General features: G+C 40.8%; 2 protein-coding genes across 3 annotated transcripts in view; both read left to right on the plus strand.

Moving 5' to 3' along the window:
* PIWIL4 (piwi like RNA-mediated gene silencing 4) overlaps nucleotides 1-16,337 on the plus strand; it is a 39,887-nt gene extending 23,550 nt beyond the window's left edge. The window contains exons 10-20 of the mRNA XM_026706865.2: nucleotides 926-1,043; nucleotides 2,745-2,856; nucleotides 3,025-3,209; nucleotides 4,398-4,470; nucleotides 6,485-6,685; nucleotides 8,566-8,669; nucleotides 10,167-10,237; nucleotides 12,037-12,190; nucleotides 12,747-12,872; nucleotides 14,043-14,190; nucleotides 15,877-16,337. Of these exons, the coding sequence (XP_026562650.2) occupies nucleotides 926-1,043; nucleotides 2,745-2,856; nucleotides 3,025-3,209; nucleotides 4,398-4,470; nucleotides 6,485-6,685; nucleotides 8,566-8,669; nucleotides 10,167-10,237; nucleotides 12,037-12,190; nucleotides 12,747-12,872; nucleotides 14,043-14,190; nucleotides 15,877-15,993 (1,409 nt within the window). The 3' untranslated portion in view covers nucleotides 15,994-16,337. The remainder of the gene's footprint in view (nucleotides 1-925; nucleotides 1,044-2,744; nucleotides 2,857-3,024; nucleotides 3,210-4,397; nucleotides 4,471-6,484; nucleotides 6,686-8,565; nucleotides 8,670-10,166; nucleotides 10,238-12,036; nucleotides 12,191-12,746; nucleotides 12,873-14,042; nucleotides 14,191-15,876) is intronic.
* A 5,171-nt stretch (nucleotides 16,338-21,508) lies between these two features.
* Nucleotides 21,509-23,612, plus strand: part of AMOTL1 (angiomotin like 1) — a 97,285-nt gene continuing 95,181 nt past the window's right edge. Inside the window, exon 1 of one of the 2 annotated variants that reach the window (XM_087937050.1) lies at nucleotides 21,509-21,636. The gene's annotated coding sequence lies outside the window, so the exon portion shown is untranslated. The remainder of the gene's footprint in view (nucleotides 21,637-23,612) is intronic. The other variant, XM_026706862.2, reaches the window with a different exon arrangement.

The following is a 23,612-nucleotide window of genomic DNA, read 5'->3' on the forward strand; positions in this document are numbered from 1 at the left end:
ATACCAGTATTGTTATTCCCTTCTTCAGAAAAGACTTAAATCAAGCAGCTGAAGACCTATTAATATGATAGATGTAGTGGCAAAATTATATAACAAGTGTCTTCTGTTTAGACAGAGCACTGAACTATGACAAATCAGAATACCGGAGGTTTTTAATACAGTTACTCCACAATAACCTGAATATTTATCTTAAACAATTTAATAGAAGATTGTATCGAACAGCATCACTACAAGCTTGGTTGTTTTCTTGCAGACGTTTTATTACCCAAACTAGTTAACATTATCAGCTTCAGCCCCGAACTACAAATATTCTGATCCCCAGCAGTATCAGGACCCTGGAGAGTTCCCTGTAGGTGACATACTAAGAAGTATTAGACCTCTAATCAGGAGAGCTGTGGTTCCAGCATCTATTTATGACCACGCAAGACCTCAAATGGGCTTTGAAGAGTCAGGGGTTTGCTAGACGAACAAGTGCTTGCTGGGACTTTAGAATTAAGATCCTGACTCATGTTTGACTGGGAAGATGCCATGGAGGAGTCATCTCGGTCTGATCTCTCGGATGAAGGGAGATGATCTCAGCTAGGTTATAGCATACATCTGATTTTAAAAACCATATGTGGTTAATACTTGTACAGGAGCTCCCCCCACTAAAATTGCAGGCTAGAATTGGAGAAAGGCTGTAGCAAAGCTGTTTTGGATCGGCATCAGGAGTTGGGCTTCACGTTTATCTTCTTACATCCTCTGGCTGGGAAGTTATAAAAGTAGATATTGAAAGCTAAGCTTGAACTGGGAAGACCTCTGGTTAGGGCTGTAATGATATGATATCTCTGATTCTTGGTTTTCAACCATTCTTTTGATCCTGTGTGCTGCTTACTGGCTTAGAGCTTAGCAAAATAACGCCCCCCCCCTTTATTTTTAACGTTAGGGCTTAGCAGACATGCAACTTCAGACTTTCGCTTGATGAAAGATCTCGCTCAACACACTCACTTATCCCCACAACAGAGACATCAACGGCTGTCTAGACTTGCTGACAACATTCAGAGGTAATGTTCTATGAAGTTTGGTTGGTGTCACAACTTCTGACCATAACGAGCAGACTCCATGAATTCCTAAATTTATATATTCCATATTTTGCCTTTAGCTTGTTGTATTAAGACAGGGGTGTCAAACTCAAGGCCCGAGGGCTGAATCCAGCCCATGGGGAGCTTAGATCTGGCCTGTGGGGCCACCTGGAAACAGCAAAGGACTGTCCCACAGTGCCTCTGCCAGCGAAAACGGAGCTGGGGAGGGCCGCGAACAACCCTCCCAAGCTCCGTTTTCACTGGCACAGCACTTGAGCCACAACAGGCATTCCTGACATGAGTGTTGTCAAGCTGAGGGCCCCCTCCCCCCCAGGTCAAACACAACCCTCAATGAAATCGAGTTTGACACCCCTGTATTAAGGTAATTGGATATTTAAAAGGAGACAGCAAGATATAAAACAAGGTGCCTCCATCCTGATTGCAATTTGCATATCTATCTGAATGATCCCTAGCAGTGATAAGTTTGACCCATTACTAGTGTATAGAACAGTATGACTCTTTTTCCAAGGCCTGTGGCAGTTTCTCACTTCCTATTCATGGCCCTGGAAGGGATCCAGATAGGGAAATGGTTTAGAAGTACTTAAATAAGTATAAGAACAGGTAACACACCTTGTTTCAGGAAAGAATCATGGTTATGTCCTGCTTGAATTGACATAACATGACGATTTAATGTTTTAAAAAATCAGCACTCAACCTCAATAATTGAACTTATGGTGGACATACCATCATGTCTCCTGCGAAGTTAAGTCTCACTGAATTCAAGATTCAGTTCACTCAATGTGTACAGATTTGCTTCTTCATTTTTAACCACTAGATGGAGTTAAAGTATCATCGGTTTTCAGAAACAAGGGCTATAGTCCGAAATACAAATGAATAGTTTCAGAGGAATTCCTTCAGTACTGAAAAATACTCTCCAGAAATGTCTGATGCTAATTATTTTTTTGTTTAATATTATTGATTAGATATATACATGCTTTTAATGTAGAAGCTCAAAATGTTGGGGTCCTTCCTATTTTTTTTTTTACCTAAACAGCTCCCTTGCAGGGCTGGTTAGGTTGAAAGAAAGACTACCCCAAAGTCACTCTGAAATCTTCCATGGTTGACAATGAAGCCAGACCTGTGCTGGTCATTATGATGAACAGTTCCTAAATGTCTGCAAATACTGGGGTTTCTTCCAGCTGCCATTTTCACCAAGATAAACAAGGACTGGCCTCAGTTACTTACCACTTAAAGAAACCTGCCCTGATTAAGATGTCCCCTGAGTTTATGGAGGTGATGTGTTGGATGTGCTGGCTCAGGGGTTAAGATAGATACTGGGCTTGTTGACTGGGAAGCTGGTAGGCCAGGTTTAAGACCAAGCTCCATGCGATGGGGTGAGCTCCCTCCCGTCCTCACCCAGCTCCTGCCAACCTAGCAGTTCGAAATCATACAATTGCAAGTAGATAAATAGGTACCACTTTGGTGGGAAGATAGTGTGCATGAATTATATTTCCAATAGAGAGCTTGAATGTCTTAAAATAAAATCTTGCTGTGTTCTTCTGATACAGTAAGCCCCTCTAAAGATGAAAATGATCAGGTTTTGCTTCTCAGTGATCAGTATAATTGAAAAGTATACAAAAGCTTCTTGATCCAATTGATTTGAGGGTTGTCGTTTTCTTTCAGAAATAAAGACGCTCGCTTTGAATTAGAAAATTGGGGGTTGCAGATGGGATGCCAGGCTTCCTTGACCGGACGTGTGGTCTCCCCAGAGAAAATCCTCATGCAGAATGAGACAGTAAGTAACACAGGCTGGTTATCCATGTCATCCACATCATGCAATGGTGTTTGCAGAACTACTTCCTTCAAAGCCTTTGAAATGGCATTTGCCCCTCCCCTTTTTTTGAGAGCTGTTTTTCAGTGACTGATGTCTTTATGCTTTTTTGTTCCTTTTTTCCCCCTGCAGTGTTCTCCAGTGAACCCTGGGGACTGGTTCAAGGATTTGCGCAATATGAAGACAATCAGCGAGACTCGTCTGGAGAGATGGCTCGTCCTGTGTAGTTACAACCATACAGATCTGACCCATAATTTTTTGAATTGCTTGAGAAGAGTAGGAAGTCCCATGAATTTTCATCTTCAATATCCCACAATGTGAGCTATGCTGAATTCTTCATTCCTCAGGCATTTTAATTGGCCTTTTTAATGTGTACTTATCAAGCATTTTAAGCCTAGCTTTCTAAATCAGATAGACATTTTAGTAAATTTTAGGAGGAGCAGAACCGACTGTTTGCTTGCTTTTGACTGTACACTGGATAAAGGGGCCTGACTTCATTATTCCATAATGGCAGGATGACCCATCACTATGTTTAATCAGCCACATTATTTAAGAGCCTCATGATGCATTTGACACAACATGAGTGAAGGATCTGCAGAAAGAAGAACCCTCATAAAAATCAAGATGGCAGTCGCGGCTACATTATTGAAACCCCCACCGTTTGGTATAGCCCAGTGGCCATCTTGCATAACTATCACAGCTTGGATCAGCTTCACCAACTGAGGGAGTCTATTCATGCTTAGGTTCCTTCTGATTCTTCCTCTTGTTTTTAATTTTATTTGAATTCTGTTTGCTGCTCAGAATTATTTATTCAGCTAGGCGGCCATATAAATTGGATCAATAAATAAAAATATGACATAAACTAGGCAGCAACACAACAGCCTTTTAGAAACAAATACAATTATAAGGCAATTAAAAAGCCTGGGAAAATAAAAAGAAGACACAAAATGGTCCTTTATGTGAAATCATCCTTATCTGAAAATCACATTGCTTTAAAAACCAGGCTTAATGGAAAATCCTAATTTAGCTTGGGCAAGCAAAGTATTCTAATTTATGACCATTTAATTGGTCCCATGCATGTTGTCTGTTTCTTTGAATTATATAATAGATAGATAAATTTATTGTCATTGTACTCAGAAACTTGAGAACAACGAAATAAGGTTATATCAGAACAACGAAATAAGGTTATATGAATTATATCTCCATAGACCAGTGTTTCTCAGCCTTGGTAACTCTATGCTGGCTGAGGATTCTGGGAGTTGAAGTCCAACATGCTTTTGAGTTGCCGAGGCTTTACATCATGTTTCACTCATAAGAAAGTAAATATAGGTTACTAATAACCTACAAAGATGTTGACTATATGGATAGAATGGTGATGAACTTTAATCTACATTTGGCATCATATTTTTGACAAGCAGATAGTGTCCTGAAAAATATGCTTCACCCTGTGTCATAAAATGTCAGAAGGGTATTGTTTTCTAATATTTTCTCATTTTGGTCTGCAGTTTGCCAATAAAAGAGGGCCCAATGTCATTTGTGAAAGTCCTACAACAGCACGTGAATCCTGAGCTACAGCTGGTATGCATGCTGAATTGATAAAAATTGCATTTGAAGTGTATTAACTGCTGATTATCCAGGTCACTAGAAGAAAAATCCTGAAGGATGGTTTTTCCAAAAGAAGCAATACAATTGGCCAAAATAGAAACATAGATTTTGTATAGTTATGACTAAGTTTTGCATGTCAACAGCTGTCCCTGTATCCTGATTACAGATTACAGATTAACAGAGTTGGAAGGGACCACGTAGGTCATGATATGGAAACTGCTTTTATTTCCAGAATATGCTGAAGTCCAAAGGAATGGAATCAGAGTTGGAAGAGTTTATAAGTGAACCACTTCTAATTGGAATGGTAGAGTGATTTGAAAGTTTTTGAAAGCAATCTGTCTCAGATCTCTTAGAAACAGGTCATCTTGACAAGTGGAGCCAGCCACAAAACATGCATATTAGAAGGCAGACTAGGTGCTTCCGGCCACCATATTTTCCTTCCTGTGCCCAAATGTTCTCTACTGCCTCTACCCGGTTTGCATTTCATTATTTTTCTCTGCAGGTACCAATAGAAATCACTTAATCATTTAAAATCTGAGTTGCAGAGATCCACTGTTTTATTATTTAAAGGATGTCTCAAGAGTTTGGAGACATGATTTGGGAATATAATGTACCGGTGTTGAAAGTTAATGTTTTCCTTCACAGCGTAGTTCCAATTTTAAAAATTTAACATAATCTAAAACATTTAAAAATTAGATACAGGTAGTCAAGTTATGACAATTGAGCCCAAAATTTCTGTTGCTAAGCGAGACAGTTGTTAAATGGGTTTTTAAAATGACCTTTCTTGCCACAGTTGTTAAGTGAATCTGGCTTCCCTATTGACTTTTCTTGTCAGAACATGGCAAAAGTTGATCACATGATCCTGGCACACTGCATCCATCATAAATATACACCAGTTTCCAAGTGTCCGAATTTGGATCACATGAGTGGGAAAGCTGCAACGGTTTAAGTGTGAAAAATGATGATAAGTCAACTTTTTTTTCAATACCACTGTACATTCAAATAGTAACTAAACAAATGGTTGTAAGTCAAGGACTACCTGCAGTACAAGAACCCAGTAGATATCAATTGAGACTTCAAGAGAAAGTTGCATTTCTGAGTCTCACGCACCAGAAATTATGTATATGATTTCTTGGTTTGTAGCTTCAGATGTTTCTTCTCCATTTTTCTTCATAGTTTGTGATTAAGAGATTAAGATGTTCTTGAGGGTTGCTGGTTTAGAAGAAACATCTCCAGATCTTTTGGAAAGTAATCTTATGGCCAAACTATATATTATATACAACATATTAAAAAGGCTTGATAGCGTGACTGTTCTGTTTCAAGGTTGCAACTATACACAGGCAGAGACATTTGCTAAGGAGTTGAAGTATTTACTACAGTTCAGACAGATAATAGCAGACAGGATCATTATTCAAATATCTAGCTTATCTGAAAAGTGCCAATTACAGTTCAATAAACAAGAGACTATCTATATAAATTGGAGAAGTTGCAGAATGCCAAATTAGGTAGTCAGCTGACAAGAAGTCACAAAAAAGCAGGAACAATAGCCACAAGCCAGAATACTAAGCTGCTGTTTCCAACAAAGGCCGAACCCAAAGCAGCTACATAAATCTCTCTCAGACAGCCGGCTGCAATGAATCGAGTCTCACTGTTTGCACAGCAAGGAGTTGCATTGAACGACAATGCTACGCTTGCCACCACGAGACCTGGGACTTGGGGAGTCACACCTCGTCAACTGACTGCTCCAAAGGATCAGGAGATGCTTGTGGTTGATGAGCCTCCTCAGAGGAATCCTGTCTTGAGAGAGTCCTGAGGCTGACAATCCTCAGGCTCAGCTGTGACCACAGAGTCTGAATCCGAATCGTAGCTTATGAAGCCATGATGGATGAAAAGAACAGCATTGTAGGGAACAGGTATCTGCATGAAGGGAGCAGTGATAAGTCTTTGCTCCTTGGATGGTTCTGCTTATTTTCGTTTCTGTTTCTAGGTGTTATGCATATTGTCTTCCAACAAGAAGGACTGTTACGATTCTGTGAAGAAGTTCCTGAGTCTTCACCAGCCCATCCCTAGCCAGTGTGTGCTCGTCCGTACATTGTCTAAACAAGGAATGATGATGAGTGTGGCTACAAAAATTGCTATGCAGATCATCTGTAAGCTTGGAGGGGAGCTCTGGGCAGTTGAAATACCAGTAAGTGATACTTTCTGCAGAAGCTAGATGTTGACCCAGGGGTGGGATTTAAACTTTTTAACAACCGGTTCTGTGGGCATTGCTAGGTGGGCGTGGCCATGTGACTGGCTGGACATGGGTTCTTTTTTTTTTTTTTGTAGTACCTACCCACCCACCCCGTGTGCTCCATTTTTTGGCCTCCTGGGCCTCAGGGAAGCCTCCTGGGAGCAACCCCCCCCCGAAGCTTCCCTGAGGTCCAGGAAGACAAAAAATGGAGTGCATGGGGGGCCTGCGCAGTAACCCCCCCATGCTCCATTTTTGGCCTAGTGGGCCTCAGTGAAGCCTCTTGGGGGGGGGGTTTCTCCCAGGAGGCTTCCCTGAGACCCAGGAAGGCAAAAAACGGAGTGCGGCGGGAACGCAGCATCAGAATCTGTGCAGAATCGTAACTGGTTCTATAGAACCAAACCAGTAGAATCCCACCCCTGTGTTGATCATATCATGGATAGAAAGTAAGGTTAAGATTTTTGCCTAAACCTGAAATGATTTACAGTCAATCAGCAATGGTTTGTGATTTTGGTTTATCTAACAGCAGGAACTAAATCCTTCCCACTCTAACACATGCTGTTAGAGATGAATATTATGGATTGAAAGAGGCAAATATGTAACAGAGGTCAGGCATTCAACAGGCTTTAAAGACACCTTTGCACCAGGCTCAGGAGTTCAGTGAAAAGGAAAGACATCTGAAATCTGTCCCATCCTGTTATAGTCACATGGTGTGTGTGTCTGTCTGTCTGCCTGTCTGCCTGTCTGTCTGTCCATCTATCTCTTGACATGTAAAACTGTTTTATAATCATCCAGTCTGTTCTAAGAATTCTGTACAGCGTGTCAGGCTTTTGTTCACTTGAAAATGTCTGCCTATTCCTTTCAAGCAGGGAATGTCAAGAAATAGAAGTATGATATTGATTGTACATCTAAGAAATGGAATGACAATACAGTTGGTCCTTGAGTCACAACAGTTCATTTAGTGACCGTTCAAAGTTACAACAGCATTGAAAAAAGTGACTTGTGACCCCTTTTTTCACATTTCCAACCACTGCAGCACCCCCATGGTCACATGATCAAAATTCAGACATCATCAAAATTCGGACATTTGGCAACTGACATATGTTTATGATGTTGCAGTATCCCAGATCATAAGATCACCTTTTGCAAACTTCTGGCAAACTAAGTCAATGGGGAAGCTGGATTCACTTCACTGTATTACTAACTTAACAGCTGCAAGGGAGTCACTTAAGAACTTTGGCAAGAAAGATGGTAAAATCAGGTGAAATTCACTTTACACCTGTCTCGCTTAACAACATAAATTTTGGGCTCAAGGACTTTATATACGCAGCTTATATTTCACTATCTAATTTATTAGAAGAGTTTTCTAATTCTATCATGCAAGTTTTTAAAGGCATTACCGGCTCTTTTTAAAGCCTCAATTTAAAAATCTCTATTTTTATGACTTATAGTTTTTATACACTGAATGGCCTTTCCTAGTGCTTTAGTCTCTAACATAAATACTTTTAGTAACACTTAATATTTTAGTATACTTTAGTTTTTTATATACTTTTCTCCAATGTGCTTTTTATGTACAGTAAGTGTCCTTAATGGGACCTTTAAAATGCACAGAAAAGGGGCCCATCTGTCAGAACTGTGAATCCACGTTGTAAGTCTCATTTTTCAGATCGGCCGTAACTTCGAGCAGTTGCTAAAGTAACCCATCGGAAATGGAAGGCTACCTGTAATCCAAGAGGCCTTACCTCATGGCTGGGCCTGGGACATCAATCGTGTAAAATCCCCATAGAAACACCAGGTTTTGTTTCATCCTCTAATTCAGTTGTTTATTTATTTGACAGTTGAGGTCCCTCATGGTCGTCGGCATTGATGTCAATAAAGACACTCTGACCAAAGGAAGTTCAGTTGTTGGATTTGTGGCCAGCCTGAATGCCTCAATAACTAAGTAAGATTCTTTATTTCCAGCAAGTTTCAGGTGTTGTCAGGGCAGCTCCACGCTGAGGTAATGCAAGCCTGTCATTTTCACATCATCGTCCATTACTCTGTTAATGAGAATTTCCTGCCTATTTATCATGTCTCATTACCTGTACCCCCACCCATTTGTAACTGGTTTTTAACAATAGGTAGTCCTTGATTTAACGACCAAAATTTATGACCAAAATTTCTGTTGCTAAGCAAGAAGGCTGTGCCTCATTTTGTGACTTTTATTGCCCCAGCTGTTAAATGAATCACTGCAGCTGTTAAGTGAACCGTGCACTCGTTAAAGAAAATCTGGCTTTCCCCCCACTTGACTTTGGACAGTGCAACTGTAATAAATACATGCCAGCTGCCAATCACCCAAATTTTGATTATGTGACCATGGGGTTGCTGCTGCAGCCATAAGTGTGAAAACCAATCCTAAGTCCCTTTTTCCAGCACGATTGTAACTTTGAATGGTCACTAAATGAATGGTTGTAAGTCAAGGACTATCTGTGGTGGTTAAAGTGCTGGCGAGGAAACCAGGAGAATCTGAGTTCTAGTCCCACCTTAGGCATAAGAGCCAACTGGGTGTCTTTGGGCTAGTCGGAGACCCCTGGGCTCGATACTCTTGCTCAGCCTGACCCGACTCACAGAGCTGTTGTTATAGGAAAGCAGAAGAAAGGAGTATGTTTGCTGCCTGGAGTTACTTACAAAATAATAAAAATGGAATAAAAATCCAATAAATAAAAGTACATGAGGAGGTGGTAGAACTACAGGTGTTGCTGAAGAACTGCTCTCAGCATCCCTTTGCCATTTCCCATAATATTAAGGAGGGTGCAGGAAATCATAGTTCAGTACTACTACATTCATGTTAGGAGCCCCGAAGTGCTTCTGGGTTAAAAGGATTGAACAGTGACATCACCGTTGCCTGATGGATGCCCAGTTAGGGGTTCCTGTTAAGTTGCCTAGAGAAGTAGTACTCCTCTATCTATTAGCAGTTGTCCTCTTTCAAACTGCTGGGTCAATGGGAGCTGGACCGTTGGATGGAGCTCAACCCCTCCTGAGGCAGCAATCGGGTCTCAAACTCAAGCTTGCCGATTGTCCATAGCAATAGCACTTAGACTTATATACCGCTTTACAATGCTTTACAGCCCTCTCTAAGCGGTTTACAGAGTCAGTCCATTGCCCCCAACAATCTGGGTTCTCATTTTACCCACCTTGGAAGGGTGGGAGGTTGAGTCAACCTTGAGCCTGATGAGATTTGAACTGCCAAATTGCAAGCAGCTGGCAGTCAGCAGAAGTAGCCTGCAGTAGTGCACACTAATCACTAAGCCACCATGGCTCAGTCCTGCATCCTCACCTCGTGAACCACTGCACTCCTCAATAGTTCAGTAACATCTGGAAGAGAAGTTCTCCATTCCTGGGCCTCTAGCCTTAAGTATGCTGAGAGCTTTGCAACTAACTGACATTCTCTTGTGTGCAGGTGGCATTCGCGTTGCATTTTCCAGTGTGCAGGAACCAGTATGGCAGATTGTTTAAGGATCTGCATGGAAGGTAAAAGAATAGCATGTAAAGGGTGTGAAATATGCTTTGCAGTTAGAGCAGGGTGTCAAACTCAAGGCCTGCAGGCTGGATCTGGCCCACGGGGTGCTTAGATCTGGTCCATGGGCCACCCTGGAAATAGCGAAGGACCAGTCTGCGGTGCCTCTGCCAGTAAAAACGGGTTCCATTTTTGCTGGCAGAGGGCTGCAGGAGGACTCCCCTCCACCACCCCTATCTGGGCCATCACATGTGCCTCCTGATATGAGTGATGTCAAGCTGGCCGTGCCCCAGCCATGCCCATCCAGCTCCCCAAGGTCAAACAACTCTGATGCAGCCCTCAATGAAATTGAGTTTGACACCCCTCAATTAGACGTAATCTCCAATTTACAACTATTTGTTCAGTGACTGTTCAAAGTTAGTTCGGCCCTGGAAAAAAAGTGACGTACAACTTACCCTATTGTAACACGGCACACAATCAAACTTTGGGTGCTTGGCAGCTGGCATGTATATACAACAATTGCTGCATCCCAGGATCACCTGATTGCCATTTGCAACTTTCCCAGCCGGCTTTCAACAAACAAGGTCAATAGAGAGGGAACTAGATTAGCTTAATATGTGAGTCACTTAGGAAGTGCACATTGTTCATTTAACAGATGGCAAAAAGGCTGTAAAATCGGGCATGGCTCGCTAAACAACCACTTTGTTTAGCACCCAAAATTCTGGTCTTAATTTGTGATTCTAAGCCGAGGACTAACTGTATAGTAACTGAGTAGTTGGGGACAATACTGGGTCATTTTTCTTTTTCTTTTCTTTTTATAATAAATTTTATTAAGCTTCCAAATTTAAAAACATAAAATAAAACTTTATACATTGTTAACAACATCAAGACATCTTTTGTATCTCCTCATGTTTTTCAGTATATGTATTTACTTATTCCTTTACCATTCCATCTTACTCTTACTATAAATCAGTACCTTTTATCCTTACATCTCAATCTTCTCCGTGCTATATTTACATATTTACATATGGGTCATTTTTCAATAAAGATGATACAAAAGAAATAATCTAGTATTGCCCCCAGCTATATTCAGCATAGTAATACCCTGTTTCCCCGAAAATTCAACCCACCCCGAAATAAGTCCTAGCTTGATTTTTACATGTATGTCCAATATAAGCCCTACCCCCCCCCAAATAAGCCCTAATTAAGATCCCACCCACTCCAGAGTGCAAAGGTAAAAATTAAGCTAGGGTGGGGATATGGTGTGTGGAGCTGACCTACTACTTACCTTTGGACAGTTGTAGCCAGGCCTCGCATGCCCCAACACCTGTCTTGCCGGCCCATTTCTTCTGCAGCCGGCAAGGCTGGCAAGGCTTTCCTGAAGGCCTCTCTAGCTGATAACAAAGTTCTGGATCAATCCAGAGCTCTGTTATCGGCTGCTGAGGCCTTCAGGAAAGCCTTGCTGGCCACAGAAGAAGTTCCTGAAGTCCTCTGACAGTGAGAAGGAGGCTGAGGGCAACGCACGCAAGTGAGGTTAGTCAGTGGATGACATCCCCTGAAAATAAGATCTAGTGGTTTTTTTTGGTGGCCAAAAAAATAAATAAGAAAGGGTCTTATTTTGGGGAAAACATGGTATAACTTCTTCAAGCAAGTGGCAATTTTTTTTATAACATGTGGACAGGTGCAAAACCTTTTGCGCTCTCCTAAAAATTAACTAAACTGTAATAATAAGGTATACCTCGCAGCTTGATCCCTTCCCCTCCATCAGTTACCCAAATCCGGTCTATTTTTGTTTCTTTTTGCAATTCTACAGGTGCTATAAACAATTGGGAGAAATGTAATGGGCATCTACCTGCACGCATAATCATATACCGGGATGGTGTAGGAGATGGGCAGTTGAAGATGGTGATGGATTATGAAGTCCCACAGTTGCTAAGTGTCCTTGATGAATGCAGTGGCGGGTGCAGGTAAATATTTCTTGTCTTGCAGGTTGATGGTAGAATGTGTCAGACAGTCAATTTTCCCCGTGCTGTTCCGTTCCTGTGCAAAGGGCCCACTCTCCAAAGTTTGAAGATAAAAGAATTGGAGGAATTTCAGGGTTTTCCTTGATTCAGGAGCACCTTTAAATTCTCCTTCCCTGTTCTCCCTTCTCTCTTTTTCTTTCTCTTTTTAGATTACACCTGGTCGGTGCTATATTTGTAGCATCTTGGTTTTATAATAAGTTCCTTTTTGCAAATAGAAGGATTCATGCAGAGAGAGGAGGGCAATTTGGGTGCTGGCATTTCTCTTTAGTCCTTATAGGCAGGAGACCGGGCAGCATTATGTCTGCGTTCGTTTCCTCTCTGGGAATATGAACGCTTCCGCCATTGTTCCTGAATAAAATACTATGAATGATAACAATTTTGGGGAGCCAGATTTTATCTGCAGCATCTTTCAGTTCACAGTGGAAATAGTGAGTGATTAATGAAGAAATGCACTGCTTTTTCATTGTATTTCTTCTCTTTTTATTTTTAATATTGGAAGACCCAAGATGACATTAATCATTGTGAAAAAGAAATGCCTTTCTCGCTTCTTCGTTGAGTCTAATGGGGGCCTGAGGAATCCTCCTGTTGGAACGGTTATTGATACGGAGGCCACCCAACCTAGCTGGCAAGTGTACATTGTTACGAAATATGCCTTCTTATGTCTATATGTCACAATGATAAAGGAAGCTTTTACAGTTGAAGGAGGCACATTATTAGTTTTACAAAGGAGCATAATTGGTGATATGACGCTATAGTTAATTGGGCTGAAATTTTGAGATGTTGGAAGGTTTTAAAAAAAGAACATAGGTGTGTGAAGCACTGCTTTGAATACATCGAGAACATGCAATCAATCCTGGTTAAGTTAATATTTGCTTATCCTGATATAATGGGATGCAGCAGTTAAAGATGCTTGAGATTGAAAGCTGGACATCTGACAGCCAGGGTTTGAGACCCGAGCGTCCCGCAACGGGGGGAGCGCTTATTCCAGTCCTGGCCACCTAGCAGTTTGAAAGCATGCAACTGCAAGTAGATGAATAATGCCAAAGGTGCTTTTTCAAAAAGCAACTGAACTTTCTTGTTTTTCTTTGAAGACATTTCGTTTCTCATCCAAGAAGCTTCTTGGATGAGAAGTGAAATGACTTAAAGGGAAAAAGAAAAAAGAAAAACAAGAAAGTTCAGTTGCCTCTTGAAAAAACATCTTTGGGACAGCCATGACCTGGATGAGAAGTGAAACGTCTTCAGAGAAAAACCAGAAAGTCACAGCTCCCTCTTGAAAAAAATGATTGTGGGGACAACCATGATCTGGATGACTGAGAATTTCCATAGACATTTAGCAAGTAGATTAATAGGTGCCACTTTGGTGGGAAGGTTCAGTGCACCTTTGGTGTATAGCCGTGCTGGTCACATGACCATGGAAATTGTCTTTGGACAATGATGACTCCCTTGGCCAAGTAACGGAGATGAGCACCACACCTTAGAGTTGGACAGGAACACCTTTGCCTTTACCTTGCATCTTAATATAGATACAGTACATAACATAAATAGAACCAAGCTCCTTTACACTGAGTTATACATACTAATGACATAACAAATTAATTTTTAAGTTTTTAAAAAATTTCCTGTGTTTTCACTTTAGTTGCAGTTGATATTCAATTAACATTAGGGTTACTTTATTAATTTGGAAGGCAGGGTAGAAGTCATAAGACATCCTTCTCTCAGTGAATTGTTGCTTTTATTGTTGCTGTTAATGCTCCATGACATTTTTCCCAGTACTAATTCTACCTTTGTCCAACAGGTATGACTTTTTCTTGATTAGCCAACTTGCACGCCAAGGGACTGTCAATCCCACGTACTATAATGTGGTTTATGATGAGAACAAGTTAAGTCCAGACCATATGCAGCGGTTCACTTTCAAGATGTGTCACCTCTACTATAATTGGCCTGTAAGTAGCATTTCCATCAACCTAGAGATAGTCCTTCCCATCTCCTGCTGAACTTAGGAAGGTAATAGCAATCTCTTCTAGAAGACATCTTCCAGATGTGGTATATTTCAACTCCCAGTCACCCAGCCAGCAAAGCTTGCTCACTGAGAATGCTGGAAGTTGTAGCCCAAAGTCTCTGGAGTGAGAGAGATGATCTTTCTGCCTCTCCTGATTCCACATTTCTCTTGGCCTCCATTCAGATGTGATAGCACCACCATTCACTCATCAGCCAGCTAAACAGCTGGTGTGATGACCCGGGGTGTGGCACAAAGGCAACACAGTCAAATAAGTAAGAAAAGTCCCTTTAATACCTCCAACTTTGCCCCCAGTGTCCAGTTATCTTCGGCTGGAGAAAAAACTCTCCCATGAACAGTGTTTAAGTGGAGGAAATTCAGTCCGAAAACAAAGTACATATTAACTATAAATAAAAATCCACACAAACCATGCTGCAGCAATTAACTGGACAGGGCAGGATAAGGAATCGCAGACTTCAAAGGCCAACAAAACACCCACAGTTGGGAAGATGTCAAGAACCCAGATAAGCCTTGAGAATAAAAGATAACTCACAATTTGCTTCCAACAAGTTGCTTGTGTGCGAACTCCTTTTTTAAACACTGTTTTCCCAGCTGCAGCTAATGAAGGGAATCAGGGCCCTTTCCTCCCCCATAAGCCATGCAACCCACGTTGCTCCCTTCTCCGTTCCTCCCTGCATGCCCTAGGATGAAGAAGGGGTGGCCCTGGATCTTCCCGTGAATTCCCTCTGCCTTGCTCTATTTCTCCCCTGCTCTGCCCAGCCAGGTTTTGCCCTTCCCCAGTTTTTTTCCACAGCCAACGGAGCCACACTCCCATCCCTGTCAGCTGCTCGACCTCCCCCTCAGAATCAGATTCCAACAGGGGCATGACAGCTGGTCACACAAGGCATCGCTTTAGGAACATAAAATAACATAGAATAACAGAGTTAGAAGGAACCTTGGAGGTCTTCTAGTTCAACTCCCTGTTCGAACAAGAGACCCTATGCCATTTCAGACAAGTGGCTCTCCAGTTAAAAGCCTCCAGCAATGGGGCACCCACAACTTCTGAAGGCAAGGTCCTTGGATTTTGTCCTTGCTCCTTGGATTTTCCTACCTATTTGCACTGGGTTACCCAGCTGCCTGTTCTGAAGACACTCTTAGAATGAGGTACTTCAGGAAAGCAGCCAGGCTGGTTGGTTGTTTAAGCGTTCTGCATGCTGTAAGCTCCCATTGACCAGTGGATTGGAGGGCATCTGGTGGAGATCTACCCCAGCCTGTCCTACTCCACCGGTTGAAATGCTTGCTAGAACTAACCCTTTCTAGAGCACTCGGCTAGAGAAGTGCGGAATATTCTAAAATTGGAAAAATACAGTCACACCTTCCTCTGGGTTTCCAACTGGAAAATGGCCAGTCAAGAGGAGACTCACCTTCTGCTTGTAATCTCTGTCTGGAACTAGTAGACTCACTGCTGAATATCATTGACTGGAGAGTGTTTTTAGGGACTCCTGTGCTCTGGTTTGGTTTTTAAATACAACCTTCCAGAAACATCTTACTGCTTTTAGCCACAGGTGGCAGTACAAGCTAGTGGCATCCCCATTCTTCTTTTTTTTTTCCTTTTTTTCTTTTCACTTCCTAGGGGTTAATCAGAGTGCCAGCACCTTGTCAATATGCCAACAAGCTGACGTTTTTGGTCAGCCAGAGCATCCACCAAGCGCCAAGCCTGGAACTTGCAAACAAGCTTTTCTATTTGTAAAGATGCTGGAGGAGGAGCGGCAGGGAGGAAGATTTTGGTTTTGAAAGGAAAGCACTGTCTTCCCTTTCTGTGGGAAGCTGCTTCCAGTTCCAGGAAGAAGAGGTGAGGCATTTCCTTGCCTTCACTCACATCAGTAGCCTTGGAGTTAAAAACATGCTGGTTTGTTGTATGTTTTAATGGCAATTCTTTGTGTGAAAATCTCCCTTATTTCAAGGGGCTGTTTATTCTTTTACCTGAATATTTAAGACTGTGCAACTCTCTTAGATGGAAGTACTTCAGAAATATTTTGTAATTTACTTATTTGCATTACTAAAATGTTTGTAATAAAGCATGCCTTAAATCCTAGATTATTTTTATTGGCTGAAGGGTGCTTGGGCATATATTTATTATTAATGTTAATATTTTATTTGATTTCTCACGTTGCATATAGAACAACCTTCCTGAGGTAGGTACTTTCCAGATGCATTGGGCTTCAGGTAGTACACTGTTTTTCTTTTTTTAAATATCTTAGCATCAAATAAAACAACTAATATATATAACCATGACAGCAATGTGATTGTAACTTTAACTTTTAATTTTTTTTATAATAATAAAACATTTCGTTTTATAAAATACAGGTAGTCTTCAACTTACAACAGTTCATTTAGCGACTGTTCGAACAGTTACAACAGTATTGAAAAAAGTGACTTTATGACTTTTTTCATACTTATGACTGTTGCAGCTTTCCCATGGTGACGTGATCAAAATTTGCCTACTCAGCAACTAGCCCGTAATTTTGATGGTTGCAGTGTCCCCAAGTGATGTGATCATTTAGGGGTCTGGAGGTTAAAACATATAAAGAATGGTTGCTGGAACTGGGTACGGCTAGTTTGATGAAAAGAAGGGCTAGGGGAGACAGGATAGCAGGGTTCCGATATCTCAGAGGCTACCACAAAGAAGAGGGAGTCAAGCTATTCTCCAAAGCACCTGAAGGCAGGACAAGGAGCAATGGGTGGAAACTAATCAAGGAGAGAAGCAACTTAGAACTAAGGAGAAATTTCCTGACAGTTAGAACAATTAATCAGTGGAACAACTTGGCTCCAGAAGTTGTGAATGCTCCAACACTGGAAGTTTTTAAGAAGATGTTGGATAACAAGGACAAATAGGCTGAAAAACAGCTTCTATCCCAGGGCAGTAGCTCTTTTGAATTCTGCTGTATAGTGCAGTATTGGTGTGGTGTCGGGGTTTTTTGGTTCAATGTGTGGAGGGAGAAGGATGTGTGTTTGTGTTTATTTTCATGGTCATAATGTGCACTGAAGATGGTATTTGATTTTGCTGCAATGACAATAAACTAAACTAAACTAAACTAAACCATTTGTCTGAAGTGGTGTAGGGTTTCCTGCCTAAGCAGGGGGTTGGACTAGAAGACCTCCAAGGTCCCTTCTAACTCTGTTATTCTGTTCTACTCTACTCTGTTCTGTTCTATTCTATTCTATTCTGTTCTATTCTACTCCTATTCTGTTCTCTTTTGTGACCTTCTGATAAGCAAAGTCAAAGCACCTAGAGAAGCCGGATTCACTTAACAACCGCATTACTAATGTAACAACTGCAGTGATTCACTTAATGACTTCCAAGAAAGATCACAAGATGGGGCAAAGCTCACTTAACAACTGTCTTGCTCAGCACTGGAAATTTAGGGCTCAGTCCTGCTCGTAAGATAAGGGCTCCCTGTATTTAAATGATTGCATAATATCTAAACTAGCCCTTCTCAGATTGTGGAAGACTGATATAAATGATGCATAACACATAAATAAGCAAAAGTAGAGTTTTCCTCTGCTAGGTGGGAGTCACAGGTACTAGTGTATATATAAGCCCAACATCAGGCATATGTATGATTCAAAATTTTTTCCTTTTTGACATTTGAAATGAAAAGTACCACCCCCCAGCCACCCCGCCCCTTAAATAGAGAATTCAGAACATCAATCTTGACCCAGGTCAATGTATTTATCAGCTTATAGGTTAGCTTTATTGCTTGCTTCGTTTCTGAAAAATTCTTTCAAATTTTATTGTTTCATTTCACATTAAAACAGGTGATATAGATTTTTTGATCCTATTCTTGCTGGACCACTGCAAAGTTCTTAGCACACATCCAAACAAGGTATTTCAGTAATCCTTAGAACAATTTCTGTAAGTTAGATCAATAAGTTAATAAAAGGATTATCCCATCCCAATGGAAATAAAAGGTTAAAAACTGTGAAGTGGAACTGATTTATATGTAGCACCTATACTTTTGTATGCACCGGATTTACAGAATGATTCACTCAATGTGCTAAGCATAATATGATAGGTTTGGTGTGATGTGAATAAAAAATAATATGAGAAACCAAGCTTTTTTTGTAGAGAATGAACAGCATCTAGAGATAGGTACTGTCCATTGTTTAACATCAATGCATTCTTTTTACAATGTCAGTCCATGCCAGAAGATCTATCCTGTGTAGATATTCTTTCAGTTTTCCACCTATTTATAGCCATAACGATTCTCTGCCTTGCTGTGATCAAATGTCAAAAATAACAAAAGAGTGGACAGCCATCTAAATCATCCATGAATGGATGGATCATAGGGAATGTTAGCGATTTGATCAACTGCTTAAAAAATAAGATTTTATGTGGCTCTTGGCTTCAGGATCAAACTGAGATACTTCCTTGTGCCCAAGCCAATGTTTTTTAAAAAAAACCTAGAGCTTACACTTGAAAAAAATATGAAAGAACCATTAAAAGGAGCCTTGGAGAATAAATTAACACAGTTGTGAAATAGAAGTGTGAGAAAGTAACTCAAAATAATCTAGGTTTCACTTTTTTTAATACGAAATCGGATAGAAAGAATCTTGGAAAAGCTTTTTATCTCGCTGTTATTAAAATAATAGAAAATATGTCAGTCTTTACTTTCAACCACCTAGATATTTACCAGGAAAGCCCAATTGTCCAAGGATCTTAGAAAGTCAACGCAAAGCCATGTTTCTGCAAGAAATAAGCTAAACGATACCAGCTCCAACTGATTTGCAAAACTAGACAGAAGAGGATGGACTAGACTGGCTATGTTATATATCTAGATGAAAAAATAGAAATAACTGTAGGTAGTCCTCACTTAACAACCAAAATTGGGGCTGGCAATTTTGTTGCTAAGTAATGTGATCATTAAGCGAGGCATCACATGACCACAATTTGTGATTTTACTTCTCCATTTACTTTGCTAGTTGGAAGCCAGCTGCAAAGTACTCAAATGATAATCAAGTGATGTCAGGACCCTGCCTCGGTCATATGTGTGAGCATCTTTTGTAAAGTTACTTTTTCAGTGCTGTTGTACCTTCAAAAAGTAGCCCAACATTAAATGTGGACTATCTGTAATTTGGGAAGTAAAGAGGAGAAAACAGTGATATGACCATCCAGGTAGTAACAGTTAATGATGGCTTTTCAAATGATTGTTGATAACTACCTTGTTTTTTTATCTGAAGTTTGCTCAATCTAACTACAGAGTTGGAAGGGACCTTGTATGTCATTTAGTCCAGCCCAAGCAGATCCTACACCATTTCTGACAGGTGGCAGTCTGGTCTCTTCTTGAAAGCTTCCAGTGATGAAGCTTCCACAACTTCTGAAGGCAACTTCTGTTCCATTGGTTGATTGCTCTCACTGTTAGAAAATTTCTTTTTATTTCCAGGTTGAATATCTCCGTGTTCAGTTTCCATCCATTATTCCTTGTCGGGTCTCGCAGTGCTTTGGAAAATAGGTTGACCCCCTTCCTCTCTGTGGCAGCCCCTCAAATATTGGAACATTGCTATCAAGTCTGCCCTGATCCTTCTCTTCACTAGACTAGCTATGTCCAACTGTTCTTCATATGTTTCAGCCTCCAGTCCCCTAATCATCCTGGTTGCTCTCCTCTGCACTCTTTCTAGCGTCTCAATATCTTTTTTATAATATGGTGACCAAAACTGGATGTGGTATTCTAGGTGTGGTCCTACTAAGACTTTATAGAGTGGTATTACTACCTCACTTGATCTTGATTGTATCCCTCTTAATGCAACTTAGGATTGTGTTGGCTTTTTTGGCTGCTGCTGCACACTGCTGTCTCATATTTAGCTGGTTGTCCACTAAGACTCCAAGATCCCTCTCACAGCTACTGCTATTGAGGCTGGTTTCACCCAGTCTATATGTGTACTTTTGGTTTTTCTTGCCAAAGTATAAGACTTTACTTTTCTCTACATTGACTTTCATACTAAATTGGCCCTTAATTAAAGCTAATTGCCTTTTGCAAAAGTAAAGGTATTTTCCCCTTTACCTGAGCCTCAGTTGGATGTCAGCTTTCATCTTCCCCTATTATACTTTCAGTGGCTGCGAAATTTATACAAGTGGTCCTCGACTTATGGCTACAATTGAGCCCCGAATTTTTGTTGCTAAGTAAGATAAGTGAGTTGTTAAGTGAGTTGTTAAGTGATTTTACAACCTTTCTCACCACAGTTGTTAAGTGAATCACTTCAGTTATTAAGTTAGTAACACGTTTGTTAAATGAATCTGGTTTCCCCATTGACTTTGCTTGTCAGAAGGTCGCAAGATTTGGATCATATGACCCCGAGACACGGCCGCCATCATAAATATGAATCAGTCGCCAGTTTTGATCACATGATCATGGGGAAGCTGCTATGGTCATAAGTGTGAAAAAATGGTCATGGTCCCTTTTTTCAGTGCCATTGTAACTTCAGACTAAATGAACTGTTGTTGGTGGCTCAGTGGTTCAGACGCTGAACTTGTTGATCAGAAAGGTTGGCAGTGTGGTGGTTCGAATCCCTAGCACCGTGTAACGGAGTGAGCTCCCGTTACTTGTCCCAGTTTCTGTCAACCTAGCAGTTCGAAAGCATGTAAAAATGCAAGTAGAAAAATAGGGACCACCTTTGGTGGGAGGGAAACAGCATTCTGTGCGCCTTTGGCCTTTAGTCATGCCGGCTACATGACCACGGAGACGTCTTCAGACAGCGCTGGCTCTTCAGCTTTGTAACAGAGATGAGCACCACCCTCTAGAGCCAGAAACAACTAGCACGTATGTGTGAGGGGAACCTTTACCTTAAGCCCTCTACTGCAGTACCTATTAAAGGTTCAGTTTAGGAAAATGCATCTTTGTAGTGGATGATGGGGCCTTAGGTAGGTAATGGGTTAGGAATTTGTCATCTGCTGCACCTAGAATTGATGACCCAGCCATAGTAATAAAAGACAAAAGGAAATGGATACCAAACATTGCATGTAGTGGAACTTTCAGCAGTCCCTCATCTTCTAAGGATTTAAACAAGTGGAGTTTTTGTCTCAGTCTTTCCACAGTGGTTAAGTAAGTTCTCTAAAAGTTAATTAAATGACTCTGGATAGGGAATGTATACAACAAGATTGCCCCGGTATTCACAGTGCCAGTTGGAAATCTTGACAAATGCCTTCCGACTTTCTTTAAAAGTGCAGGAACTTCAAATTCCTGCTTTTTCTCTTTGCAAAGCTTAAGCAAGTCCGGGCAACAGCCACATACTTTTGCGAGTCATCATTACCGGATGAGAAACAAAGAATTTGCAAAGGGATGAACCTAGAGCTTCTTGAACTATCCAGGAGCTCTGGAGGCTCTGAAGTGTGCAGGTAAGACATTTTCCCTTCTATTGTGGCTTTTATCACAAAAGGTTTTGCTTTGATTTAGAATAACTTACAGTTATTCCCGAATGAAAAAAAAAAAACTGAGAAAAGTTCAGCTTTGCTTTCCAAATGGCTTCTTTCGGAAGGGGAAAAAAAAAAAACCTCAGGGAAAATATTCTTTTCTAAAAAATTTCTACTGGAAGTGGGGAAAACGCACAGCTTGATGACTTTGAATCCTTGTGTTCCTGGTGGGACTGGGATCTTCCCTTGGCATCTAAATATGCCTGGCAACATCCGTATGCCCCCCTTGAGTACAATTAAACATTTTGCCTTCAAAGGTTGTAGGTGCTTCAGCGCTTGGAGGTTTTTACGAAGAGATTTGGACAACCATAAGATCTGCTCCTAAGGCAGAGGGGGTTGAACTGGAAGAACTACATGATCTCTTCCAACTCTGTTATTCTGTATTCTGATGTTTTTTTTCATTTCAACCTCGGCCCATGAGTGAGATAGATTGTCCATTTTGCTGTTGATGTTGCATTTCCTGCCTTGTTCAAGAGCAGCCTCAAAAGCATTCGAAATATTTGTCACCCATGACCTTGGAGGGAAGTCAGGAGAATGGCAATGACTAGAACCGAGTCAATAAAGGCAGATTGGAGATTGGCAACGGGGACAATCAATTTCATGCGGATACAGTTCCCTCCCCACACAAGGTTGGGTGGAAGAGCAAATTCAGCTAAGCAGAGGGAAAAGGCCTTTAAAATGATAGGATCCTCCTCCCACCCACCCCCCATTTGCTTTGGAACCAAGTGCAGATTTTGGTTGCAGGAACAAGAGAGGAATAGAGAATTAGCTGCCCTGTATGGACACAACAAAGTATTTACAAGGATCCTGCCACTTCATCTGCGTTTAATGTCAGGATTACCCTGACATTATATAATGATAGCAATTAGCTGATTAATCAATTCAATGCATTTTTTAAAAAAAATGTTTTATGAAGTTAAAGATTTGTACCCTGCTTTTATTCCGGAGCTCAAGGCAGCATGTATAATGTTCCTATTTTTCCCTAAAACAACTCCCTATCCTTAAAAGAAGAAAAAATTAAACAGCTATTTTAATCCATGAGAAAGGACAACAACCCACAAGGGAAAGATGGATGACAGTATCTCCTCTATCAAGATGCTTGCTGTAATGATGTTTATAAACCCCAAATCTGCTATTTGGCAATATTTTCTTAAAAAGTAAAGTCTCCTTGGCATTTATGTTCCACTTCTTATAATTCATGGGGGGGGGGTATCCTGATGATATTTGTGGCAATGGCATGAAAGTGCTTCATCTACTTTCAGAAAAGTTGATTTTTTTAAAAAAAAAAATTGTGGTCCTAGCCCTGGTACCTCCCTTCTTTCATCCAAGTTCTTCCAAGCACAATCCCACTTAGCCTCTAAGCCAAAACCAGTCAGGGGTCCTTGATGCTCTCTGAGTTTGGTTGTTTTCTTGCAGACATTTCATTACCCAAACTAGGTAACATCATCAATGCTAGTTGGGGGAGGGGTTGCTCTCAGTTTATATTCTAGTGGTCGAGTCAAGAAGAGGTGGCAGTCAGATAATTACGCCTTCTTTATCTTCTGATTCGTTTTATTGTAAGCCACCCTGAATGATATTTCTGCTATAGGCAGCTATATAAATCTGATGATAGATAGATAGATAGATAGATAGATAGATAGATAGATAGATAGATAGATAGATAGATAGATAGATAGATAGAAATAGATAGATAGATGCTAGATAGATAGAAATAGATGCTAGATAGAAATAAATAGATGCTACAGAGAGAGAGATAGAAATAGAGAGAGATAGAAATAGAGATAGAAATAAATAGATGCTAGACAGACAGACAAACAGACAGATAAACATGGGAAAAGTCAGTCTCAGTGGATAATGCAAACTAGTTGTCTTAATAAGATCAGTATTCTCTGTATCTGAGT

This window comes from Pseudonaja textilis, chromosome 7, assembly GCF_049901715.1.
Source record: "Pseudonaja textilis isolate UNSWEBS1 chromosome 7, rPseTex1.2, whole genome shotgun sequence".
NCBI classification, from domain to species: domain Eukaryota; kingdom Metazoa; phylum Chordata; class Lepidosauria; order Squamata; family Elapidae; genus Pseudonaja; species Pseudonaja textilis.